Source organism: Tachysurus fulvidraco, chromosome 18 (genome assembly GCF_022655615.1).
Source record: "Tachysurus fulvidraco isolate hzauxx_2018 chromosome 18, HZAU_PFXX_2.0, whole genome shotgun sequence".
In the NCBI taxonomy this organism is placed as follows: domain Eukaryota; kingdom Metazoa; phylum Chordata; class Actinopteri; order Siluriformes; family Bagridae; genus Tachysurus; species Tachysurus fulvidraco.
In genome coordinates, this window is record NC_062535.1 from 19047344 (window position 1) to 19069167 (window position 21824).

At 43.4% G+C, this 21824-nt stretch overlaps 2 protein-coding genes across 3 annotated transcripts in view; one reads left to right on the plus strand and one right to left on the minus strand.

Annotated features, from left to right (window-relative positions):
* Positions 1-4792, plus strand: part of LOC113661138 (CMRF35-like molecule 8) — a 256058-nt gene extending 251266 nt beyond the window's left edge. The window contains exons 8-9 of one of the 2 annotated variants that reach the window (XM_047803586.1): positions 2878-2924; positions 4353-4792. In XM_047803586.1, coding sequence (XP_047659542.1) covers positions 2878-2924; positions 4353-4724 — 419 coding nt within the window. In that variant the 3' untranslated portion in view covers positions 4725-4792. The remainder of the gene's footprint in view (positions 1-2877; positions 2925-4352) is intronic. The other variant, XM_047803587.1, reaches the window with a different exon arrangement.
* The window catches only part of LOC113646523 (CMRF35-like molecule 5), a 52933-nt gene that overhangs the window by 20927 nt on the left and 10182 nt on the right, over positions 1-21824 (minus strand). The window lies entirely within an intron of this gene.

Genomic DNA, 21824 nt, shown 5'->3' on the forward strand with positions numbered 1-21824 from the left:
CCCCGAACACTATCAGGAAGACCATTCCAAAGTTTGGGAGCTAAATAAGAAAACGCTCTACCACCTTTAGTAGACTTAGATATTCTGGGAACTACCAAAAGTCCTGAGTTTTGTGATCTCAGAGAGCGTGAAGGATTGTAACGTGTTAGAAGACTAGTTAGATACATGGGAGCTAAACCATTAAGAGCCTTGTACGTAAGTAGCAGCAGTTTGTAATCAATTCTAAACTTAACATGTAGCCAGTGTAGAGATGATAAAATTGGGGTTATATGGTCATACTTTCTTGTCCTAGTGAGAACTCTGGCAGCTGCATTTTGTACTAACAGTAACCGATTTATTAAAGATGCAGGACAACCACCTAGTAATGCATTACAATAGTCCAGTCTAGAGGTCATGAAGGCATGAACTAGCTTCTCAGCATCAGACACAGACAGGATGTTTCTCAGCTTGGCAATATTTCTAAGGTGGAAAAAGCACCCCTATAAAGGAGCTCATCACCCCTAAAACTTGGAGTAAGAAATGTTGTTATTCTAAAATTTTTGTTCGTCTTTTAAAACACACACACACACTGACACATCATACTGTTTACGGTGACGTGACATACGGCTAAATACGGTGACCCATACTCAGAATTTGTTCTCTGCATTTGACCCATCCAAAGTGCACACACACAGCAGTGAACACACACACACCGTGAACACACATCTGGAGCAGTGGGCAGCCATTTATGCTGCGGCGCCTGGGGAACAGTTGGGGGGGTTCGGTGCCTTTTTTTTTGTTGTTGTTGTTTTTAAACATACAAGGTTAAATAATGTCCAAAACATACTCTGTAGTTTGTGGTTTAAAATGTATGTGTTAAGGATGAAAATGAAAACACCCACCTTAGCAAATGGTGTCATCCTCTTCTCTTCTTCTATTTCTCCTCTGTACAGTCATTCAGCGCGAAACACATGTCTCACACTTGTCTAACACTTCTTTCCTTTTACTTAGAGTTGTTCCGATTCCGAAACCATGTCGGTGAGTACTGGAGTCAGTATCCTGAATCACCATGGTACACTAAGTGTTTATTTTCGGACTAGTTTAGTCCAGCGGGTCGCCACTGCTGTGGAGTAGCACAGGACCTGGGTGACTCCTCCATAGTCATAAACGGAGAAAAGTAGCGATGGTTACAGTGTTCTTCCGCAAGATGCAAGCAGTTCTGTTTATTAACTGCTGAAACAAAAACAGCAGCGTAACAAATAAACTGCGTTCCTGTGTAGTGCATCGTGTGTCTAGGTTGGTAAAGTTTATTGTTAATTTGATAGATGGCCATTTGTAAATAATTTACAGAAGATGGATTACATTTTTTTGCCCATGTACCTGTTACTTTGTTCAATGACAATAAAGTTGAATCTAATCTAACCAATCTGATGACTGTTGATACAAAATGAGGCCCATGGAGTTAACGGTCAGGAAAACCAGCTGAGTGAAAAAGGTTTTGTGTTTGTTACAGGGGGCCGTGTGTCTGTGTGTGTCTTTGTGTGTGTCTGTGTGAACTCTCACAATTAAGATGGTGTTCTGAAAAGGTTTTAAAAAAAGAAAAAAAATCTGGATCTTGGGTGCTCAGCACCCCTAAAGCTCTGACCCTAGAATCGCCCCTGCGGTATGATATGGCACACCTCTATCTGACATATTTCATTTGGATTATTAGGATGAGAGTTTGGTGTTTATAACAGGTGTATTATATGTGTAATAATACGTGTATATGATATTCTAACACACACGTATCTCTTGTGTACCTTCCTCTTCTCTTACACTGATGCACCATCTTCCTGGATCATATTTCATTCCACTGTATATTATTCTCCAGCTGGTACTGATGCTGTAACTATAGTAACTGGATACAGAGGAAGATCAGTTAAGATTAAATGTCCCTATGAATCTGGATATAAAGATTACAAGAAGTATCTCTGCAGAGGTAAATGTCCCTATTTCTGGAATAAATACATTCCTGTTGAATCTGGATCTCGGGCTAAAGACACCAGATTTTCTCTGTATGATGACAAAACATCCCGAGTCTTCACCGTCACCATCAGTGATCTGAGACCTGAGGATCTAGGCACTTACTGGTGTGCGATAGAGCGGACATTGCCTTTGTCTGATATTTATACAAAGATTCTCCTGCAGGTTAAGACAGGTGAGTGTTACACACACACACAATACACTTCCTGTAGAAACTACGCATCACATGACTTTTAAAGGTGACTAAATGCTTTTAGACCTGATTTTCATAATACTGACAAATTTGGTGGATCAGGAAACTCCACACTCAGAAACCAGTCACTACACATTCACTGTCCAGATGCCCAAAATAAAAGGAAGATCTTATAGTGAACACCATAAATAGGAGCCAATAGGATGAATGGCCAATAGGAGTCCAATAATAATAATAATAATAATAATAATAATAATAATAATAATAAGAAGAAGAAGAAGAAGAAGAAGAAGAAGAAGAAGAAGAAGAAGAAGAAGAATGTTTTACATTTTTATTACTCAGAATTGCAACATTTTATTTTTCTCTATATAACATTTTAATTTTTAAAATGCATATTTGGAGATGAGTGTTGAACTTCTATTTTGTTTCAAAACACCTTAACACTATTAATCAGGGCATTTATTAACATTTAATTAGAAAATAAGAGTAAATTAAACAAGTCTCCAGAGACATTAATCCTCCAAGTAGAGAGAAATGTACATGCATGAGGTCCATAGAGACAAGCACTCTTTACAAACTGTATTCATTCATTTATTTGTTTATATTATTTGCTTTCATTTTTTTTTTCAAATATCATAATGTCATCTTTAAAACAGTTGCTTGTATTTTTGTCCAACTTTCAGCCTCATCATCAGCCCAATCCTTAAAAAGCTCCTCAAACCCCCGTGTGGTGAGTTGTGTTTTTCTAAAAGCTGATTTTGTTACCGGCCCCAGACCTAGGGGATATCTGTTCCGGCAGCAAATGATACACAGGTGGACCACTGTGGATCAGAGAATAAACTGAGAGAAACATGAGTGAACAAAAGTTAGATGCGTTCTAAGCGGCAGTCAGTTTATTACTACAATACTTTTTCTTTAAATGCTTTAACTTCTGAGAAAGATTACACTTTCTAAACTTCAAGTGCATTTGGTAAAACACAATTCAACAGAAAAACAAATTCACCAAGACACTGGCTAAATGTATGCAAAACATTCCATGGTATCTAATATTCTATACATTATGTATACTTGTAGGTGTAATATACAGTTATGTGCAGGTACACCTTATATGCATTTGGAGGTTTCATCAATTTTTCATCAATAATTATAACTTACAATGACAGTACAAAAAAAATTTGTGTGTCAAAACTGCACAAAAACATTTATAAAAGTCACCAGAAAACCTTCAAGACCAGATTTCTGAGGAAATACTTTGGATTTCCTTACACTTGATACATTAACTGGATAGAATTTGTCTGTCACTCTATTTCACTCATGCATGTGCACACACTGAAAAAATACACGTGCTGAACCCCAAAATGGCGATTGAAATTAGAATGCAACATACACTCAGCAATGTAATTCTAGAACACTTCCTAAACACTTTTAACCTATATATATATACATGAACTCAGTATTTGAGCCTGATAAACATTTATCTAATATCATACAACACAAACCAGACACGACACACGATTAAACTTATTATTTATTATTTTTTTTAATATATAATCCTTTATGGATTAAAATACAATACTTAACACTCAAACTCTCTGTATAACACCTGCCGATTCACCCAAGTACAATAAAATGAATATTTTAGTTATTTATGTTCATACCTGAGAGAAACACGAAACAAAAGTTAGATGCGCTCTAAGCGGCAGTCAGTTTGTTACTGAGCGCGTTAAACAGGGGGAAGTAGCTCTCTCGCGTGTTTCATGCGCACCCAATGTACCCTCTAGTGGTGTGGCGGCGTAATGGTAGATGTTTTTCTGAAAAGCTCTAATTTTGTAATGTAATTAAAAAAATTAAACATGAGAAAATGTATTCACGTATTAATGGGGTGGTAATCAAACTTACAAATTACTTTTTTTGGCCCATTACACTTTCAACAAAACCACAACAAAAATTATTAAACATCATAAAGATGTGGATTTAAAGCATTTGTCATTTAAATGAATTAAAATAAAACATATACAGATTTTAGACCATATTTAAGACTTTAATCTGTTTGAGCTGTTTTTAAGAGATTTTTTTTTTTTTACAGAAATGCGTTTTTTTTCTCTATTTTTTTCTACATAAATTTAATATAATTGTTTCTTTTCCTTCTTGTGCTCAGCTTCCAGCACCAGTCTGTGACTACGAGGAGGTTAAAGACAGCAGATCTCTTTCTAACACAATTTACTGCACTGCTCAGTTATCCACAAACCTCTCTGACGGTTCTGAAACCATTTACTGCAACACTGAATTACCGACAACTCCAACTGTTTATTCTACAGCACAAAACCCATCAGATTCTCCTGATCAGGACTTCTACTCCACAGCTCAGTTACCCTCAGCAGTCAGTGCTACTTCACCATCAGTGGTGAAATCAGGTGAAAGTCCAATGTATGCAGCAGTGAGTTTTGAGACCAGCTCTTATGGTGCAGTTCCAACAGCCATCTACAAGAGCAAGAGCAACTCCTGTATTTATGCTACTGTAAATAGCTAGTAAGCATTCATCGGAATTCATTCTGAGTTATTTGTTCTTTTTAGCACCCATTTATATATTATATTACATATTAAACATCATAACACTTTATTCAATTCCATTCAATTTTATTTGTATAGCACATTAAACAACGTCATTGTCTCAGAACAATATTATACAAAGATTAATATAATACAAATATTTAAGAATAATGCTAGACTTATATTTAAATGTGTTATATTTCTCAATGAACAAACCTGAGATGACCGAGACTGTGGTGAGGAAAAATTCCCTAGAAGGAAGAGGAAGAAACCTTGAGAGGAACCAATCTGTAAAGTGAACCTCATCCTCATTTGGGTGGCACTGGAGGGTGTGATTATAAATATACAGTATCACAATTGTGTATTAATGAGGAGGTTGTTGTCCTCGAGGACCACATGGAGTTGGCATCTACTCTTAGAATGTCTTAATATATCATGAAGCAGAGTCCAACTGGAGCTGGAACATTTCTAGATGTCTCGGGATGGTTGGTTTCATCTCAGTGAAGGTCTGAAATCTTCATGATATGGAACACAACAGGGGCTGGTACAATCTCTGGATGCCTCAGGATGGGTAGAAAGTGAGAAGCAGTGAAGAGGAATTAACGTAGCTGCTGTTCATAGTATTAACAAGCACTGGAAGATAATGTGCATTTGGTCAGATGTATTAGAGCACAATGTTATGGGATGTCTTATGTGTACGCCTGACTAAAGAGATGAGTTTTTAATCTACATTTAACCTGGGAAAATGTGTCTGAGCCCTGAACATTATCAGGAAGACTATTCCAAAGTTTGGGAGCTAAATACTAAAATAACGTAATATGTAACGTAAGTAGCAGCAGTTTGTAATCAGTTCTAAACTTAACAGGTAGCCAGTGTAGAGATGATAAAATTGGGGTTATATGGTCATACTTTCTTGTCCTAGTGAGAACTCTGGCAGCCGCATTTTGGACTAACTGTAACCTATTTATTAAATGCAGGACAACCACCTAGTAATGCATTACAATAGTCCAGTCTAGAGGTCATGAATGCATGAACTAGCTTCTCAGCATCAGATACAGACAGGATGTTTCTCAGCTTAGCAATATTTCTAAGATGGAAGAAGGCTGTGTTTGTAATATGGTGATATGATTTTCAAAAGACAAGTTACTGTCTAATAAACACCAGGTCTTTCACTGTCGAGCTACTAGTAAAAGTACATCAACAGTGTACTGGTTTTTGGACCGGTAAGTAGTATTTATTCGGATTTATCACAACAATCCTGACAACAGCACAACAGTAAAAAGTAAGCCATCTTATATTTTAATACAGTTTTTAAAAATTACATTTTTGTCAAAAATACGACACCTGGAACATTCTATTCTGAATATGTATACGTTTACTTATACATAAATCCCTTTTGATTATGGACTGTATTTTACACACAGCTTTATTTTCCCAGTTTCACTAGTTTCAAGATGTTTAGAAAATCTGGATTCAATACATTTATTACTCATGAAGGTTGATGTAGCTGTTAATATTAAAACATGTGTCATATTTCTGCTTCCTCTTGTTTAACTGTGTGTATATCTGACTTCTTTCACCTTCATTGAGCAATATTATTTATAACTTTACATATGTTTTTTTTATGTTGTTGTTTGTTATTTCTGTTGTTATTTGGTTTTGATTGTTTTAGATTGATTTTCATTCAATTAAATCAATTGTACACTTTTACAGCAGCATCTGTGTAACCTGGGAATATTAAATAATTTAATTAGACAGAAGATTACAGTTTTTTACAATGGCTATGACAGTTTTTTCAATACATTTACAGTTTTTTTCAGTCGCTAACAAGCGTTTGTCCAAACAGTTGTCACATTTTCAAAACTCGTAGCACAGCATCAATCTTTTGTGGCCATACCATTCACACATTTCATGCCATTATCACACAATATGCAATCAGTGAACACATTTCCACAATGCTTACATTTTCTTAACAGACAAGCTATACCTCCCAACAAAATTATGGATTGTTTTTGTAGTATTTACAAATGTTAACACACAACATCCCACAATAGCAAAAACAATATTCCAAACCTTAGATACAGTATAAAAACCTCTGCTTCTGCAATGATATCAGTTCAAAAACAATATATCTCAGCTGATAATAAACAGACAATTGAATATTTGACACACAGCTGATTTATGTTGGGTTAATTGGGCCAACCACAGCTGATTCCAGTCTGGCTTAGACTCAGTGGCAAGGGTTATTTTTTTCTATTACTATAAAATGAGGACTTTGAGGAGTGATGTTTTTGGAAATAGAAACAGAAAAAGACAAATACTGTAATGTCTGGACGTGGAAGAGGAAGAGCAAGGGGCCCAGGGAGAAGACCAGCTCCAGTGAGAGATGCAGGGCCAGGGAGAGGTGCAGTGAGAGGTGCAGTAGGAGGTGCAGGTGCAGTGAGAGGTGTAGTGAAAGGTACAGTGAGAGGTGCAGTAGGAGGTGCAGGTGCAGTGAGAGGTGCAGGTGCAGGAAGAGGAGCAGTAAGAGGTGCAGGTACAGTGAGAGGTGCAGGTGCAGGAAGAGGAGCAGGCCCAAGGAGAGGGCAAGGTAGAGGTATAAGAATGTGTGGTGGTGGCATTCCAAGGGCTGCAAGAACAGTGATGAAATTTGTGCCACTATCATTGATCATTTAATCAACCACAGTCTCTCACTAAGAGAGGCTGGTGAAAGAGAGGCTGGTGAAAGAGTGCAACTCAATTTGAGACGATCAACGGTTGCCTCCATTATTCGCATCCTTCAACAAACCAACAAGTAAGTATTGCATATTACATGGATTGTTTCTATTCTCACTTGACATGTCAATAAGGTCATACAGTAATGCATATGTTGATTTTTTTCCCCTCTAAAGAATGCAACGTCTTCCACCCTCTGGGGGAAGAGGAAAGCTCCTCAATAATGATCAAGAGCTTGACATTGTAGAAATGGTTGTTGCAAATAATGCAATAAAACTGCATGAAATTAAAACTAGAATTGTGGAGGACCATGAGATATTTGCCAATATAGAAAGCATCAGCCTCACAACCATTACACTGACATTGTCCAAACACAGAGTGCGGATGAAGCAGCTCTACATTGTTCCCTTTGAGTGGAACGGTGAGAGAGTCAAGGAGCTACGACGACAATATGTTCAGGTTTACTGTATATTCAATTCAATGTCCAGTTCTATAAGCTTTGCACTTTGCAAGCAGGTAACCTACACAGTAATAGGTTACAGTACTGTACAGTATGGTGTACAGTAATGACATGATATACATAAACTTTGTTTCAGAGAGTTATGGAATTGAAGGCCAACCAGGTCCCTCATGAATTCATTTACATAGATGAGCTAGGATTCAATCAATCCAAAAGGCGTCAACGTGGACATAATATAATTGGAAAAAATTGACTTCTTCACAGATGTCAGTTTGGACCCTATAATACCAAGCGCCTCCTTGCCTTTCTCAATGATCTCCACCAGCGACTGGTACCAGAGCAGGATCAGGAGGGTGAAAACATGAGGACCTTTGTAACTACCTGGGACAATGTTGCTTTCCATCATTCGCAAGCAATAACAGCATGGTTTTTGAAGTCCACCCAAGACTGGTAATTCTCTTCCTTCCACCCTATTCACCTTTCCTCAACCCCATAGAGGAGTTTTTTCTGCATGGAGGTGGAAGGTTTATGACCATCAGCCACATGACCAGATGTCCCTCCTTGAAGCCATGGATGCTGGCTGCAGGGACATCACAGTTCAAGATTGCCACGTGTGGATCTGACATACCAAGCAGTTTTATACCAGGTGGATCGCCTTGGATGATATCAGATGTGATGTTGATGAAAATATGTGGCCTAACCCTGAAGATTGCAGGGATTAGATACATTCATTTTGTGCTATTTTTAGTTCCCTCTTTCTTATCTGGGCTTTTTGCTGTTTTGTTTTTTGTTTTGTTTTTTGTTTTTCAGAATGCTATTAAATATGATATTTTGTTCACTGTAAGCGATACTCTAAAACTTTTTCTGTTCTATTATATTGTGTTTCTACTGTACCTCCTTTAGTAACAGTAAAGAAAAAAATACTGAAAAAACTGATTTGCTTTTTACTGGAATGCATTTGAATGTGAACATTACTGTACTGTACATGTGGACATACAGTTCCCAACTAAGACATTTTGTGTAAAAGGTAGATTGCATGTTACCTGAAACATAAAAGTCTATGCAGTTTTTTCTAATGTCAACAATAGCCAGTATTTTGAAACCTGGTGTACTTTGATTGACTGCAAATACCTTGTGAAGTGAAAACAAGTGTTATTCTTTGACAGAATAATTTCATTTTGAGTCAGATTTCCAGTGTTTCGGTAAAGTTAGTGTGTGCAGAGAAAGATGTGTTCTGTTTTGAAATGGAGAGTTAGTATATATTTAACAAAATGTGTTTTTGAGAGGAAAATTATCAATTTGGCCAATTGTGTTTTGTAGATGTAAGTCTGTGTTAAAATTGTAGAAAAAATATCTTAAGTATAGGTAAGCGCTTGTTAGCGATTGAAAAAAACTGTAACAAGTTTCCTAAACTCTTAACGTACCAACACACCTAAAACACACAATTGGCAAAAATGGTTAATTTCATGCTCAAAATCACACATTGTAAACTAAACCCCTTAACTAATTTTCAAAATACAATAATAAACTAGCACAATACACTATGTCAACAAAACACTGCAAACATGTTTCAAAAGCAAATAATTATTCAAAACACTAACACATTACTTGATGCTGTGTCAGTGCTGATGCTATGGGAATGCTTCTGTGAGGAAGTTGTGTCTGAAGCTCTGTCTGCACACATGCCATTTTAATGGCTCGGGAAGGACACGTGACGGAGTGATTACGCGCCAGCAAGTCCATATAAGGGCATCTATGTCACACTTCTCCAGCTTCTTTGTCTTCAGGAAGCGCTCTGTGTATGTGTGTGTCAATTTTTTGTCCTGTCTGCCGGCTGCGTGCAATGTGCGTACTCTCCGATCCCGCCTGGCTGTAATTCTCAGCTTCGGCTGCGCCTTGTTGTACGGATCCCGCGTTCGCCGATGCGGCACGGCGGCTCCGATCACGGGGTTCGCAGGTTGAGTTAGCGGACATGGAGCAAGAGACGGGCTTTTCCCTTTCTCTTTCCCTCTCCCCTAACTCCGTTCGCTCGATTTCGGTTTCGGGAGCTTGCGCTGCGATTTCTCCCAACCCGGAAGAGAGCATGTTGCTTCCGTGTCGGGCTCTGAGGAGCTCAATGTGGGTGGGGAAGGGCTTCCCCCCTCTGAACAGCTGGCTGCGTTCATTGTGAGGGATTCCCCCTATGCGCTCGCCTGGCTGTATTTTCGCTGGTTGAATTAGCAGATATGGAGTAAGAGACGGGTTTTTCCCTTTCTCTTTCCCTCTCCCCTAACACCATTTGCTCGATTTCGGTTTCGGGAGCTTGCGCTGCATTTTCTCCCAACCCGGAAGTGAGCATGTGGCTTTCCGCTTCGGGCTCTGAGGAGCTCGATGTGGGCAGGGAGGGGCTTCCCCCCTTTGAATAGCCGACACAATCAGCTGCATTCAAGGAGCTCCTCGAGGCGGTGACATGCGCTATGTCTAAGCTAAAATTAGATTGGCCTAAGAGAAAGTAAGTGTCGTCCGTTATAAGCTAGACGACCGCTTTCTGACTTCAGGCCGCAGGCCACCTTCACGTGGGTGGCTACCATATTTCCCAGACCTCCATGCTGAGGTCTTGAAGAATTCCATTTTCAGCACAGAGGGTGCCCGGCCTCGTGTCGGCAGCGGCCAACGTTATCCCATTGGTTCTGCTCCACATGTGGCCATTCCATTTCCATTTCATACCCTTCTTTTGTGGAAAAGAAAATGGTTTCTGGCCTTGGGTCCCACTCTTGGGGCGTGTCACCATCGCAGGACTCTTGCGACGGAGGCTGGGGAGCGGCTTAGGATGGCCGTCCTGCCCAGGGTTTATGGGAGGGCCCCTATCTCTCATGGCAAATAAACTGCCTAGAGATGAGGGCTGTATTTCTTACACTTTCTTCCATGCCTCAGGGGCTGCCATGTCTTCGTACAGACAGACAGCACTGCGGTGGTTCCCCATATCAATCGTCAGAGCGGTGTGCATTTGTGCCCCGGTTTTAGGTTGGCACGGCAGATTCTTTGCTGGGCAGAGACCAGGTTCCTTTCGCTGAGAGTGATTTTCATCACAAGGCATGTAAATAGGGAGGCAGACTTCCTGTTGAGGCAGGTGCTGAGGCCCAGAGGATGGCGTAGAAGCCATAAATGTCTCCACCCCCACCGGGTGGAGCGACATTGGTGTGGACATGGCCGAGGCTCCGTTGGTGCGCCTTCCCCCTGGTAGCTCTGCACCCACAAGCCCTTGCCATAGTGAGCCATGACCGGGTTAACCTATTCCTAGTTGGCCTTCGTTGGCCTTCTTGAGTTGGTTCACGGTCCTCCCTCCAGAACAGCACTCCATGAAGGTTCCTGTCAGGGAAGATCTCCTCTCTAGGGTGCAGGGGGCAATCCTACACCCCTGCCCCCAGATGTGAAAGCTTCAGGTCTGGCCCCTGAGGGCCTCTCATCTGAGGTGACCAAAACTCTACTGAATGCTAGGGCTCCCTCCGCTCGGAAGCTATATGCTCTGATTTTAAGGCTTTTTTGCCTCTGGTGTGATGAACACTGTCAGAATCCAGTTCACTCCCTGGTCGGTACAGTTCTGGAGTTCCTGCAGTCTCTCTTGTCTCGGGGATTGTCCCCGTCTACTTTAAACTTTATACATGGCTGAAGTTGGTTCTGCTTCTAGCCTTGGCCTCTTTTCTGCACCCCGGGGCAGAATATGTCCCGATGGTGCCCAGGATGGCTGGCTGTCCAGTCATGCAGCGGGCCTACTGTCCCCCACATCATGAGTCGGCGGAACAGGAGAGGCTGCATTTGCTTTGCCCACTAAGGGCTTTGAGGACTTATGTCCATCGCTCTAGCTCATAGAATAACTCCTCCACCCTTTTTATCTGTCTTGGGCTGGAATAAGGGGGCGTACTGGGTAGGGGAGGCCATTAGCTCAGGCATATGAGGTGTGTGGTCTTGCCTCGCCTTTTGGCATTAGGGCTAACTCCGTTAGGGGTATTGCCTCATCCAGTGCCTTGGCCAGGGGTGTTCCCTTTGAAGATGTTTGTGTTGCGGCAGGTTGGTCCTCTCCGCACACCTTTATCTTGTTCTATATCCTGGTCCTGGACCCCACTCCTGGGTCCCAGGTCCTGCAGGGCCTTTGATGGTCTGTTCCCAGTCTGCTCGTGCTCTCTCATGGCCTCCGGCACAGTCATCGGCCGGTGCATGGCGACGTGGGTATTGGCATTCCCATAGCGTCAGCACTGACGCAGCATCGCGTTCCCTCGAGAGGGAACTACACCAGGTTACGTATGTAACCCGGTTCCCTGAGAAGGGAACGAGACTCTGCTTCGCTGGCCATGCCCTGGGCATCCTCTCGCGCTTCCTTCAGACAAATAGAAGCTGGAGTAGTGTGACGTAGCCCTTATATAGACTTGCAGGCGCGTAATCATTCCGTCACATGTCCTTCCCGAGCCATTAAAATGGCATGTGTGCACACAGAGCTTCAGACACAACTTCCTCACAGAAGCGCTCCCACAGCCTCAGCACTGACGCAGCGTCTCGTTCCCTTCTCAGGGAACCGGGTTACATACGTAACCTGGTGTATTTCTCTTCCAACAGGAACACTTAGTCAATCATAACACAATGACAAAAAAAACACTATCATCATCTGAAATTACAGAAACTGCATTATTTTATGTGTCAGGTCTGCCCTTATACATTAGACGATATATTGTATTGATTATAGATTGTGTTTTGCAATGTAGTTTCTTTTGAAGCCTCTCTACATTTTTGTTGGGTTTAGTAAATGCATGCATTTTGTTTCTTTTGCTGCAGAAATTCAATACAAAAAATGATTGACCATCTCAGAGTAGCTTTATAAACTGTACAGTTTATGTAAAAAAAATACAGACACAGAATTGCTGCAGTAAAGACTTTAATTGCAAACAGACATTACTGCAAGATATACAAACAGAAAAAGCACCAGAATTATAATAAAAAAAAACAAAACAAAATAATCTGCCCTTCTGCATTTGGCCACATGTTCTCATCCACATCACACCTGATATCTTCTCTTGAAAGGCATCGTGAGAAGAATCTTTTGGCATGCCTTATCCTCCCCTGGCAGTGTTCAGCTGTGATGTCTTGACATGCAGCATCCATTGCATCCAGGAGAGACATTTGGTCATGTGGACGATGGTCAAAAACCTTCCATCTCCAGGCTGAGAAAAACTCCTCAATTGGGTTGAGAAAAGGGGAGTAAGGGGCAAGGGAATGGGACATCATCCTTGGATGGGCGTCAAACCATATAACCGTATAGTTGTTTCATTCGGACTCTGTGTTTAGCTAGAGTCTGAGAAATGGATGTTATGCTGATTGCTGCAATGTTCCCAAAGACAAGGTACAACTCTGGACTGAATGTCCTTTAGTTTTATTTCCTTGTCAGCAACCACCATGTTGACAATAGCAAGTTCCTGTTCTTCATTCAAGAGCTTTCTTCTGCCCCCTAAGGGAGGTACAGTAGACATGGAATCCTTAGTGAGGTAGATGTTGAATCCTTAGAGCAGGTGTTTCAAACTCAAATTCACAGTGGGCCAAAATATAAAACTGAGATAAAGTCACGGGCCAAGCTGAATATTTATTGAAAAATTAACTGCAACTGATATGTAATGTTCAACCTTTTTCATATGGAAACAAACTTTATTTTTGCTTAAAGGTGTATGCGGCCGCCATCACTGCAAACCACGAGCCTGTCCTCGGGGCCTCCTTGGGTAGGCACCCTCTGGTCTCTCAGGCGGCTGAGGCCTTCATGCAGACTGTGCCCTCCTATCTGGGACCTCTCTGTGTTCCTGGAGGGGCTGCTGGAAGCCCCTTTTAAGCCCATGGAGTCAGCCTCTGAGAAGTTTCTGACCCTGAAGGTGTTTCCCTTTCTCTTGCCCTCTCCCCTGACTCCGTTTGCTCGGTTTTGTTTTCAGGAGCTCGCGCTACGATTTCTCCAGACCCGGAAGAGAGCATGCTGCTTTCCACGTCCGGCTCTGAGAAGCTCGATGCATGAGGGGAGAGGCTTTCCACCTCCGAACAGCCGACACAATCAGTGGCTTTCGAGGAGCTTCTCGAGGTGGTGAGTCGCGCTGTGGCTAGGTTGAATTTAGATTGGCCTGAAGAGGAAGTCAGTCATCCGTTCTAAGCTGTATGACCGCTTTCTGTCTTCACGCAGGCGACTGCCATTTTTTCCAGACCTCCATGCTGAGGTATCGAGGTCTTGGAGAAATCCATTTTCGGCGTGTATATTTTCTCCAGCCATGTCTGACTATTCAGCCATTATAGGGCTTGAAGGCCATGGGTATGGGGCGATGCCTGGGCCGAAGAGACGCTTGCAAGCTATCTCTCACCTACATTGCATGGAGGAAACCTGCCCTTCCATTAAAACCTTGCAGGACCACTTCGGCCCTTGTGTGGCCCTGCAAACCATGGTGCTTACCAGGCGGCGAGGTGTTGGGACCTCACTGGGTGTCTGAGCTCTGCCGTTCAATGGCTACACTGGTTGCCACGGAGAGGCACATGTGGCTCAATTTGAATGATCTAAAGGATAAGGATAAGTCCTTTCTTCAGGAGTTGAAACGGCAGTCGGCGGCGTTCAGGCAGTTTCTTCCTCGTCGCAGGGAGCCGCCTGGGCCATAATCTGTCCACACCCAACCCACTTCTAGCTCACTCAGGGCAGTTAAAAGGGTTAGTGTGGCAGCCCATACCCCCCGTCTAAAACTAGGGAGGCTGGTCAGCTTCCTCGGGCCCAGACCTGTCTGGTGAAAGGGGACCTTAGGTCCGTCATCTCAGCCAAACAGGCTACAAAGGAGTCCGGAAGCCCGAGGGCTGGGGCTCCTAGGAGCATCCTATTCAGGAACGCTTCCCCCACTGCCTACGCTGCCGTTTTTGATGTTTCAGGGGGCAGTAGGGTCTGTGCCTGCTCTCCTTCCTTGCACCGGTCTCCCTGGGTTAGCACCTGCCAGTGAGCTGTTTCAGAGCACCCGGGAGGTCTGTGCGAGTTTGACACCACTGTCAGACAACCAGGTAACACATTTTCTGTGTTTCCAAGGTGGACTGGCAGCAGGCAGAGATCCTCTGAGAGGAAGTTCTCTTGCTTCTGAGGAAAGGGGCCATAGAGCATGTTCCCCTCTCAGAGTGGGACTCTGGCTTTTACAGCCGATATTTTGTTGTTCCCAAGATGGACATTTTGGACATGTGGGCTCTGAACTGTACTCTGAAGACTTACAAGTTCAAGATGCTCACGCTAAGAGTTTTCGTGTCCCAGATCAGGTCCGAGGACTGGTTTGTGACGATCAACCTCAAAGATGCTTATTTTCACATTCTGCCAGAGCACAGGAAGTTCCTCAGGTTCACTTTTGGGGGCAAAGTGTACCAGTATTGTATTCTATCTTTTGGCCTAGCCCTTTCACCAAGCACGTTTACAAAGTGCATGGACACTGCCCAGGCACCATTGCGTCTCCAGGGCATCCGTGTACCGAATTACCTGGACGACTGGCTTATTCTGGCCCAGCAGGAGGCTGTGGCAGCCAGTCATTGAGGTGCTGTGCTTGCCCACATGAGGTCTCTAGGCCTCAGGCTAAACCCAGGAAACTGTGTGCTTTCTCCTTCTCAGAGAACCACCTTTCTGGGGGTAGTTTGGGACTCCACCCCAATGCGGGCACATCTGTCTCCCATTCAGGTGGCTTCCATTTTGTCAGCAATTCAATTCAATTCAATACAAGTTTATTTGAATAGCGCTTTTTACAATAGACATTGTCTCAAAACAGCTTTACAGAACATAAACATAGAGCAGAAGGTAGACATAATTAATGATAAAGGAAATAACGAATAATAAAAGAAATAAGAATTAACAGAATAAAAATTCTAGGTTATTATTAGATGTATATAGTTCACAATGTGTATGTATTTATTCCCTATTAGCAAGTCTGAGGTGACTCAGGCAGCAGTGGCAAGGAAAAACTCCCTTAAATTGGTAAAGGAAGAAACCTTGAGAGGAACCGGACTCAAGGGGGAACCCATCCTCATATGGGTGACACTGGGGGTGTGATTGTAATATACAGTCAGTTAAATGTTGTATTGGTGTGAGGTTCAAGGACTTCTGATCTCCTGAGTACCACAGAGTCTAACTGGAGATGTCTCAGGATTCTTAGAGTCGGCCTTGGCTCAGTGGACGTCCAAAGGCTTCGTCCCACAGAGGACGTTGGGAGCTGATACAATGTCTGGATGCCTTGGGATGGGTACAAAGAGAGAAGCAGTGGAAAGGGGTTAACATATCTGCTGTTCATAAAAATGTGCCGGTTTGATGTACTAGTGCATGATACGATAGGATGTATTATGTGTACGCCTGACTAAAGAGATGAGTTTTTAATCTACATTTAAACTGGGAAAGTGTGTCTGAGCCCCGAACACTATCAGGAAGACTATTCCAAAGTTTGGGAGCTAAATAAGAAAACGCTCTACCACCTTTAGTAGACTTAGATATTCTGGGAACTACCAAAAGTCCTGAGTTTTGTGACCTCAGAGAGCGTGAAGGATTGTAACGTGTTAGAACACTAGTTAGATACATGGGAGCTTAACCATTAAGAGCCTTGTACGTAAGTAGCAGCAGTTTGTAGTCAATTCTAAACTTAACATGTAGCCAGTGTAGAGATGATAACATTGGGGTTATATGGTCATACTTTCTTGTCCTAGTGAGAACTCTGGCAGCTGCATTTTGGACTAACTGTAACCTATTTATTAAAGATGCAGGACAACCACCTAGTAATGCATTACAATAGTCCAGTCTAGAGGTCATGAAGGCATGAACTAGCTTCTCAGCATCAGATACAGACAGGATGTTTCTCAGCTTGGCAATATTTCTAAGGCGGAAGAAGGCTGTTTTGGTAGTATGGGCAATAGGATTTTTAAAAGACAAGTTGCAGTCTAATATAACACCGAGGTCTTTCACTGTCGAGCTACTAGTCTGTCGAGCTATAGATATCCCTCTAAACGGGAGTTAAGTTGTGAGAGTTTCTGTGCACTGGTTTTTGGACCTATGAGTAGTATTTCTGTCTTATCGGAGTTTAAGAATAGAAAGTTGCAGCTCATCCAGTCTTTTATCTCTCTAAGGCATTGAGTTAATTTGGACACTGTGGCTATTTCATCTGGTTTTGATGAGATATATAACTGTGTGTCATCAGCATAACAATCGAAACTAATCACATGTCTTCTAATAATGTTCCCTAATGGAAGCATGTATATAGAGAAAAGCAGAGGTCCGAGAACTGATCCTTGAGGGACCCCATAATTAACTGGTAATAAACTGGAGGATTCACCATTTAATTCTACAAAATGGTATCGCTCTGACAGGTAGGATCTAAACCAACTTAAAGCCTGTCCATGAATACCTGTGTAATTTTGTAAGCGATCTAGAAGAATGTTGTGGTCTATAGTGTCAAATGCAGCACTAAGGTCAAGTAGAACTAATAGTGACATACAGTCTTGGTCCGAAGCTAAGAACAAGTCGTTTGTAACTTTAACAAGTGCAGTTTCTGTGCTATGATGGGGCCTGAAACCTGACTGAAACTCTTCAAGGATGTTGCTCTCCTGTAAGAAGGAGCTCAGTTGAACAGACACAACCTTTTCAAGTATTTTAGACATAAACGGAAGGTGTGAGATAGGTCTGTAATTTGATAGTTCATTAGGATCTAAGTTAGGTTTTTTGATGAGTGGCCTAATAACTGCCAACTTAAAAGACTTCGGGACGTAACCTAAAGATAACGAGGAGTTAATGATATTAAGAAGAGGCTCACCAACTTTATGTAACACTTCTTTCAGTAGTTTAGTTGGGATGGGGTCTAGTGAACATGTTTTTGATTTAGCTGTGGTAATAAGTTTATCTAACTCTTCCTGTCCTGTACTTGTAAAGCTCTGTAAAGCCTTAGGTGAGATTGTGTCACTGGTTGCTCTCATATGTTGAGCATCACCTTTTTTATTCCTGATACTTTCGATTTTATCTGTGAAGAATCTCATAAAGTCCTCACTATTGAAATGTGATGGAATAGTGTGTTCAGATTTCTGTTTTTTTATTAAACTAGCCACTGTGCTAAATAAAAACCTGGGATTGTTCTGGTTATTTTCTATGAGTTTGCTCAGGTGCTCAGCCCTAGCAGCTTTTAGAGCTTGTCTATAGCTGGAAATACTGTCCTTATACGCAATTCTAAAAACCTTTAAATTTAAAATTTAGTTTTTCTCCATTTCTGTTCGAGGTTACAGGTCTCCCTCTTGAGGGTGTGAGTATGGCTATTATACCATGGTGCAAGTGTTTTATCTCTAACCTTCTGTAATCTGACTGGGTGCAACAGTGTCTAATGTGCTAGTGAATATAGCGCCTATGCTGTTAGTCATTGCATCTAGGTCGTTTGAGCTTAAGGGTACAGTAAGAAGTCCACACAGATCAGGCAGGTTATTTGTGAATCCGTCTTTGGTGGTCAGAATAATGGTTCTACCGAGTCGATAATGTGGTGAGACATAGTTAGTCTGTTCTATAGGTAGTGAGTACATTATGAGGTAATGGACTGTGATGTCATCACTTTGATATCTATATCAGTGACATCTATTCTGTGTGATATTATTAAATCTAGTGTGTGGTTACGTTGATGAGTTGCACTAATGATGTTTTGTTTGAGCCCAAGTGAGTTTAGTAAGTCCATAAATGTGAGTCCTAAAGTGTCGTTTGTGTCGTCAACATGAATGTTAAAGTTTCCTACAATTAATGCTTTGTCAAAGTTAACCAATAGGTCTGAGAGAAAATCTGTGAATTCTCTAAGGAAAACTGTGTAGGGAGAAGCGGTTCCGGGTGGGGATCTCGAAGACCGGCGGTGGTGGAGGGGGAGAGGTCCTCGGCCGGGGACCGGCACGCGTCCTCCGCTGCTGCACCCAGGGCCCAAGGTGCCCTGGCGCCGGAGGGAACAGCTCCTGGGCAGGCCACTTCATGGGTGTGTTGGGCCTGGACAGAGAAACACACGTGGTAGAGGTGGAGGGAGTGGTAATTACATCCCGGGAGTTTACCTGAGACAGGTGAGCGACCGACCAGGGAGCTTCCAGCGCGGCTTTCCGCTCCCACAGCTCGGCCTGCTTCACCTGTAGTTCACGGATCTGCTTCTCCACAGCATCCAGCTCCAGTTCTACCGTGTGCAGCTCCAATGTGTCCTCACCTGCACTCAAAGGCAGAGATGTAACCGACATGATGTTACAGAGCAAGTACAACAGATTGTAGTAGCGGTAGCCGAGCTAACAGGCTAGTTGTGCTAGCCGCTAGAAGCAGACTATTTAACTTATTTATTTATTGTATATCACTTGCTTCTAAAAGATGGGAAAGAACGTGGAGGAGAGCAGGGTGGGAGCGAGCCACTGGTGCAGTGAAAGCTATTCGGCTAGGCCGAGGCCTGTCACCGAGGCACAGAGGGTGCTCGGCCTCATGTCAGCAGCAGTCAACGTTATCCCTTTGGGTCTGCTTCACATGAGGCTATTCCAGCTCTGGCTCAGGGGTGCAGGCTTCCATCCTCACAAACATCCCTTCAGGGTTATACGGGTTACGCGCCATGGGTTCGTACCCTTCTTATGTGGAAAAGACCCCGGTTCTTGGCCTTCGGTCCCATTCTAGGGCATGTCACCATCGCAGGACTCTTTCAACGGACTGCTCGCTTTCGGGCTGGTGAACAGCCTTGGATGGCTGCCCTGCCCAGGGTCTATGGGAGGGCCCCTATCTCTCATGGCACATAAATTGCCTGGAGATGAGGGCTATGATTCTAGCATTGAAACACTTCCCACACCTCAGAGGCTGCCATGTCTTACTGCAGACAGACAGCACTGCGGTGGTGTCCTAAATCAATCATCAGGGCAGTCTGCGTTCAATCATCAGGGTTCATGCCTCCTGTTCAGGTTGGTGTGTCAGATTCTGCAATGGACAGAGACCAGGTTTCTTTGCTGAGAGCGGTTTTCATTCCAGGGCATGTAAATCGGGAGGCAGACTTCCAGTCAAGGCAGGTGCTGAGGCCCCGGGAGTGGTGTATCCACCCCCACATGATGGAGCAAATCTGGCAGATTTTTGGCCAGGCGGAAGTGGATCTGTTCGCCTCCGAGTAGTCGACCCACTGTCCGCAGTGGTTCTCCCTCTCTCATCCGGCCCCTTTGGGCCTGAATGCCTTTGTATGGATGTGGCCAATTCTCCGTCTGTATGCCTTTCCCCAGTAGCTTGGCTCCCGCAAGTCCTAGCCAGAGTGCGCTACGACCGAGTCAACCTTTTCCTAGTTACCCCTCGTTGGCCCTCTCGAGTTTGGTTCATGGACCTAGTCTCCCTCCTGAACGGCACTCTATGGGAGGTTCCCAAAAGGAAGGATCTTCTCTCTCAGGTCAGGGGGGAATCCTACACCCCCGTTCCGAGATGTGGAAGCTTTGGGTCTGGCCCCTGAGGGGGACTGTAGGCTGTTCTGCACCCTAGGGCAGGATATGTCCCTAAGGTGCCCAGGATGGGTTGTCCAATCATCCTGCAGGCCTACTGCTCCCCTCCCCATGAATCAGCAGAACAGGAGAGGCTGCATTTGCTTTGCCCAGTAAGGGCCTTGAGCACTAATGTCCACCGCTCTAGCTCGCTTTCTCCAAGACCTCGATACCTCCGCTTTTTGACTTTTTTGGGGGCTGGAATAGGGGTATTCCGGTTTTCAAACAGTGCCTGGCACACTGGGTAGTGGAGGCCATTACTCAGGCCTGTGAGGTGTGCGGTCTTGCCTCACCTCTCGGCATCAGGGCTCACTCCACTCAGGGTATCGCATCGTCCAGTGCCTTGGCCAGGGGTGGCCCCTTTGAAGATATTTGTGCTGCGTCAGGATGGTCCTCTCAACACACGTTTATCAGATTCTATGACCTGGACTTGGACCCCACTCCAGGGTCCCAGGTACTGCAAGGCCTTCTCTCTCATGGTCTCTGGTGCAGTCATCGACTGGTGCGTGGCGGCGTGGGTATTGGCATTCCCATAGCGTTAGCACTGACGCAGCATCGAGTTCCCTCGAAAGGGAACTACACCGGGTTATGTCTCTGAGAAGGGAACGAGACTGTGCATCACTGGCCATGCCCCGGGCATCCGTTCGCGCTCCTTTCAGACAAATAGAAGCTGGAGCAGTGTGACGTAGATGCCCTTATATGGACTTACTGGCGAGTAATCATTTCATAATGTGTCCTTTCTGAGCCATTAAAATGGTGTGTGTGCACACAGATCTTCAGACACAACTTCCTCAAAGAAGTATTCCCATAATGTGGCAGGATAGAGCTTGTTGTGACGTCAGGTAGTAATAGCCTATCAGACAGCACCTGTGCGTATAAGGGACGGTGTCAGGTTCATGGTCATTGAACGTGCGTCATTTTGAGGTGATCTTCCGGTTTCCGGTTCCGTGTTCAACAGAGTCCACTGGGTGTTACTGGTGCAGCTAGCTGCACTAAGGTTCTACTTTGTTTCCAGTTATCTTCAGTTACCTGGGAGGTAAGAGGCTGTTAGCAGCATGGCTAAGCGGTTTTGTTGTGGGTATACAATAGGTTAATGCCGCACGTATGCTTTATTGTAGTGCTTCACAAAGGGACAATAAGGGTCAAAACAAGCTCTGTTGTGACAGACTGTCTATCCTCAGGTACGTGAATTTGTTTTATCCTTTAAATGTCAGGTGGTGTAGTGTTAATTGTTTTGTATTCCCCCTGTCAGCATTCTTTCGTTACCTGATGTCCATCTGTATCCAGGTTATTACTGAACCAGCACTTTATCTGTGATTTGGTGTGGCGGACGGCTGTATTTCTCCGTTATGCAATAGCATTTTATCTGAGTTTTTGGGGATTTATATTTTTTAAATTGCACTTATTTAC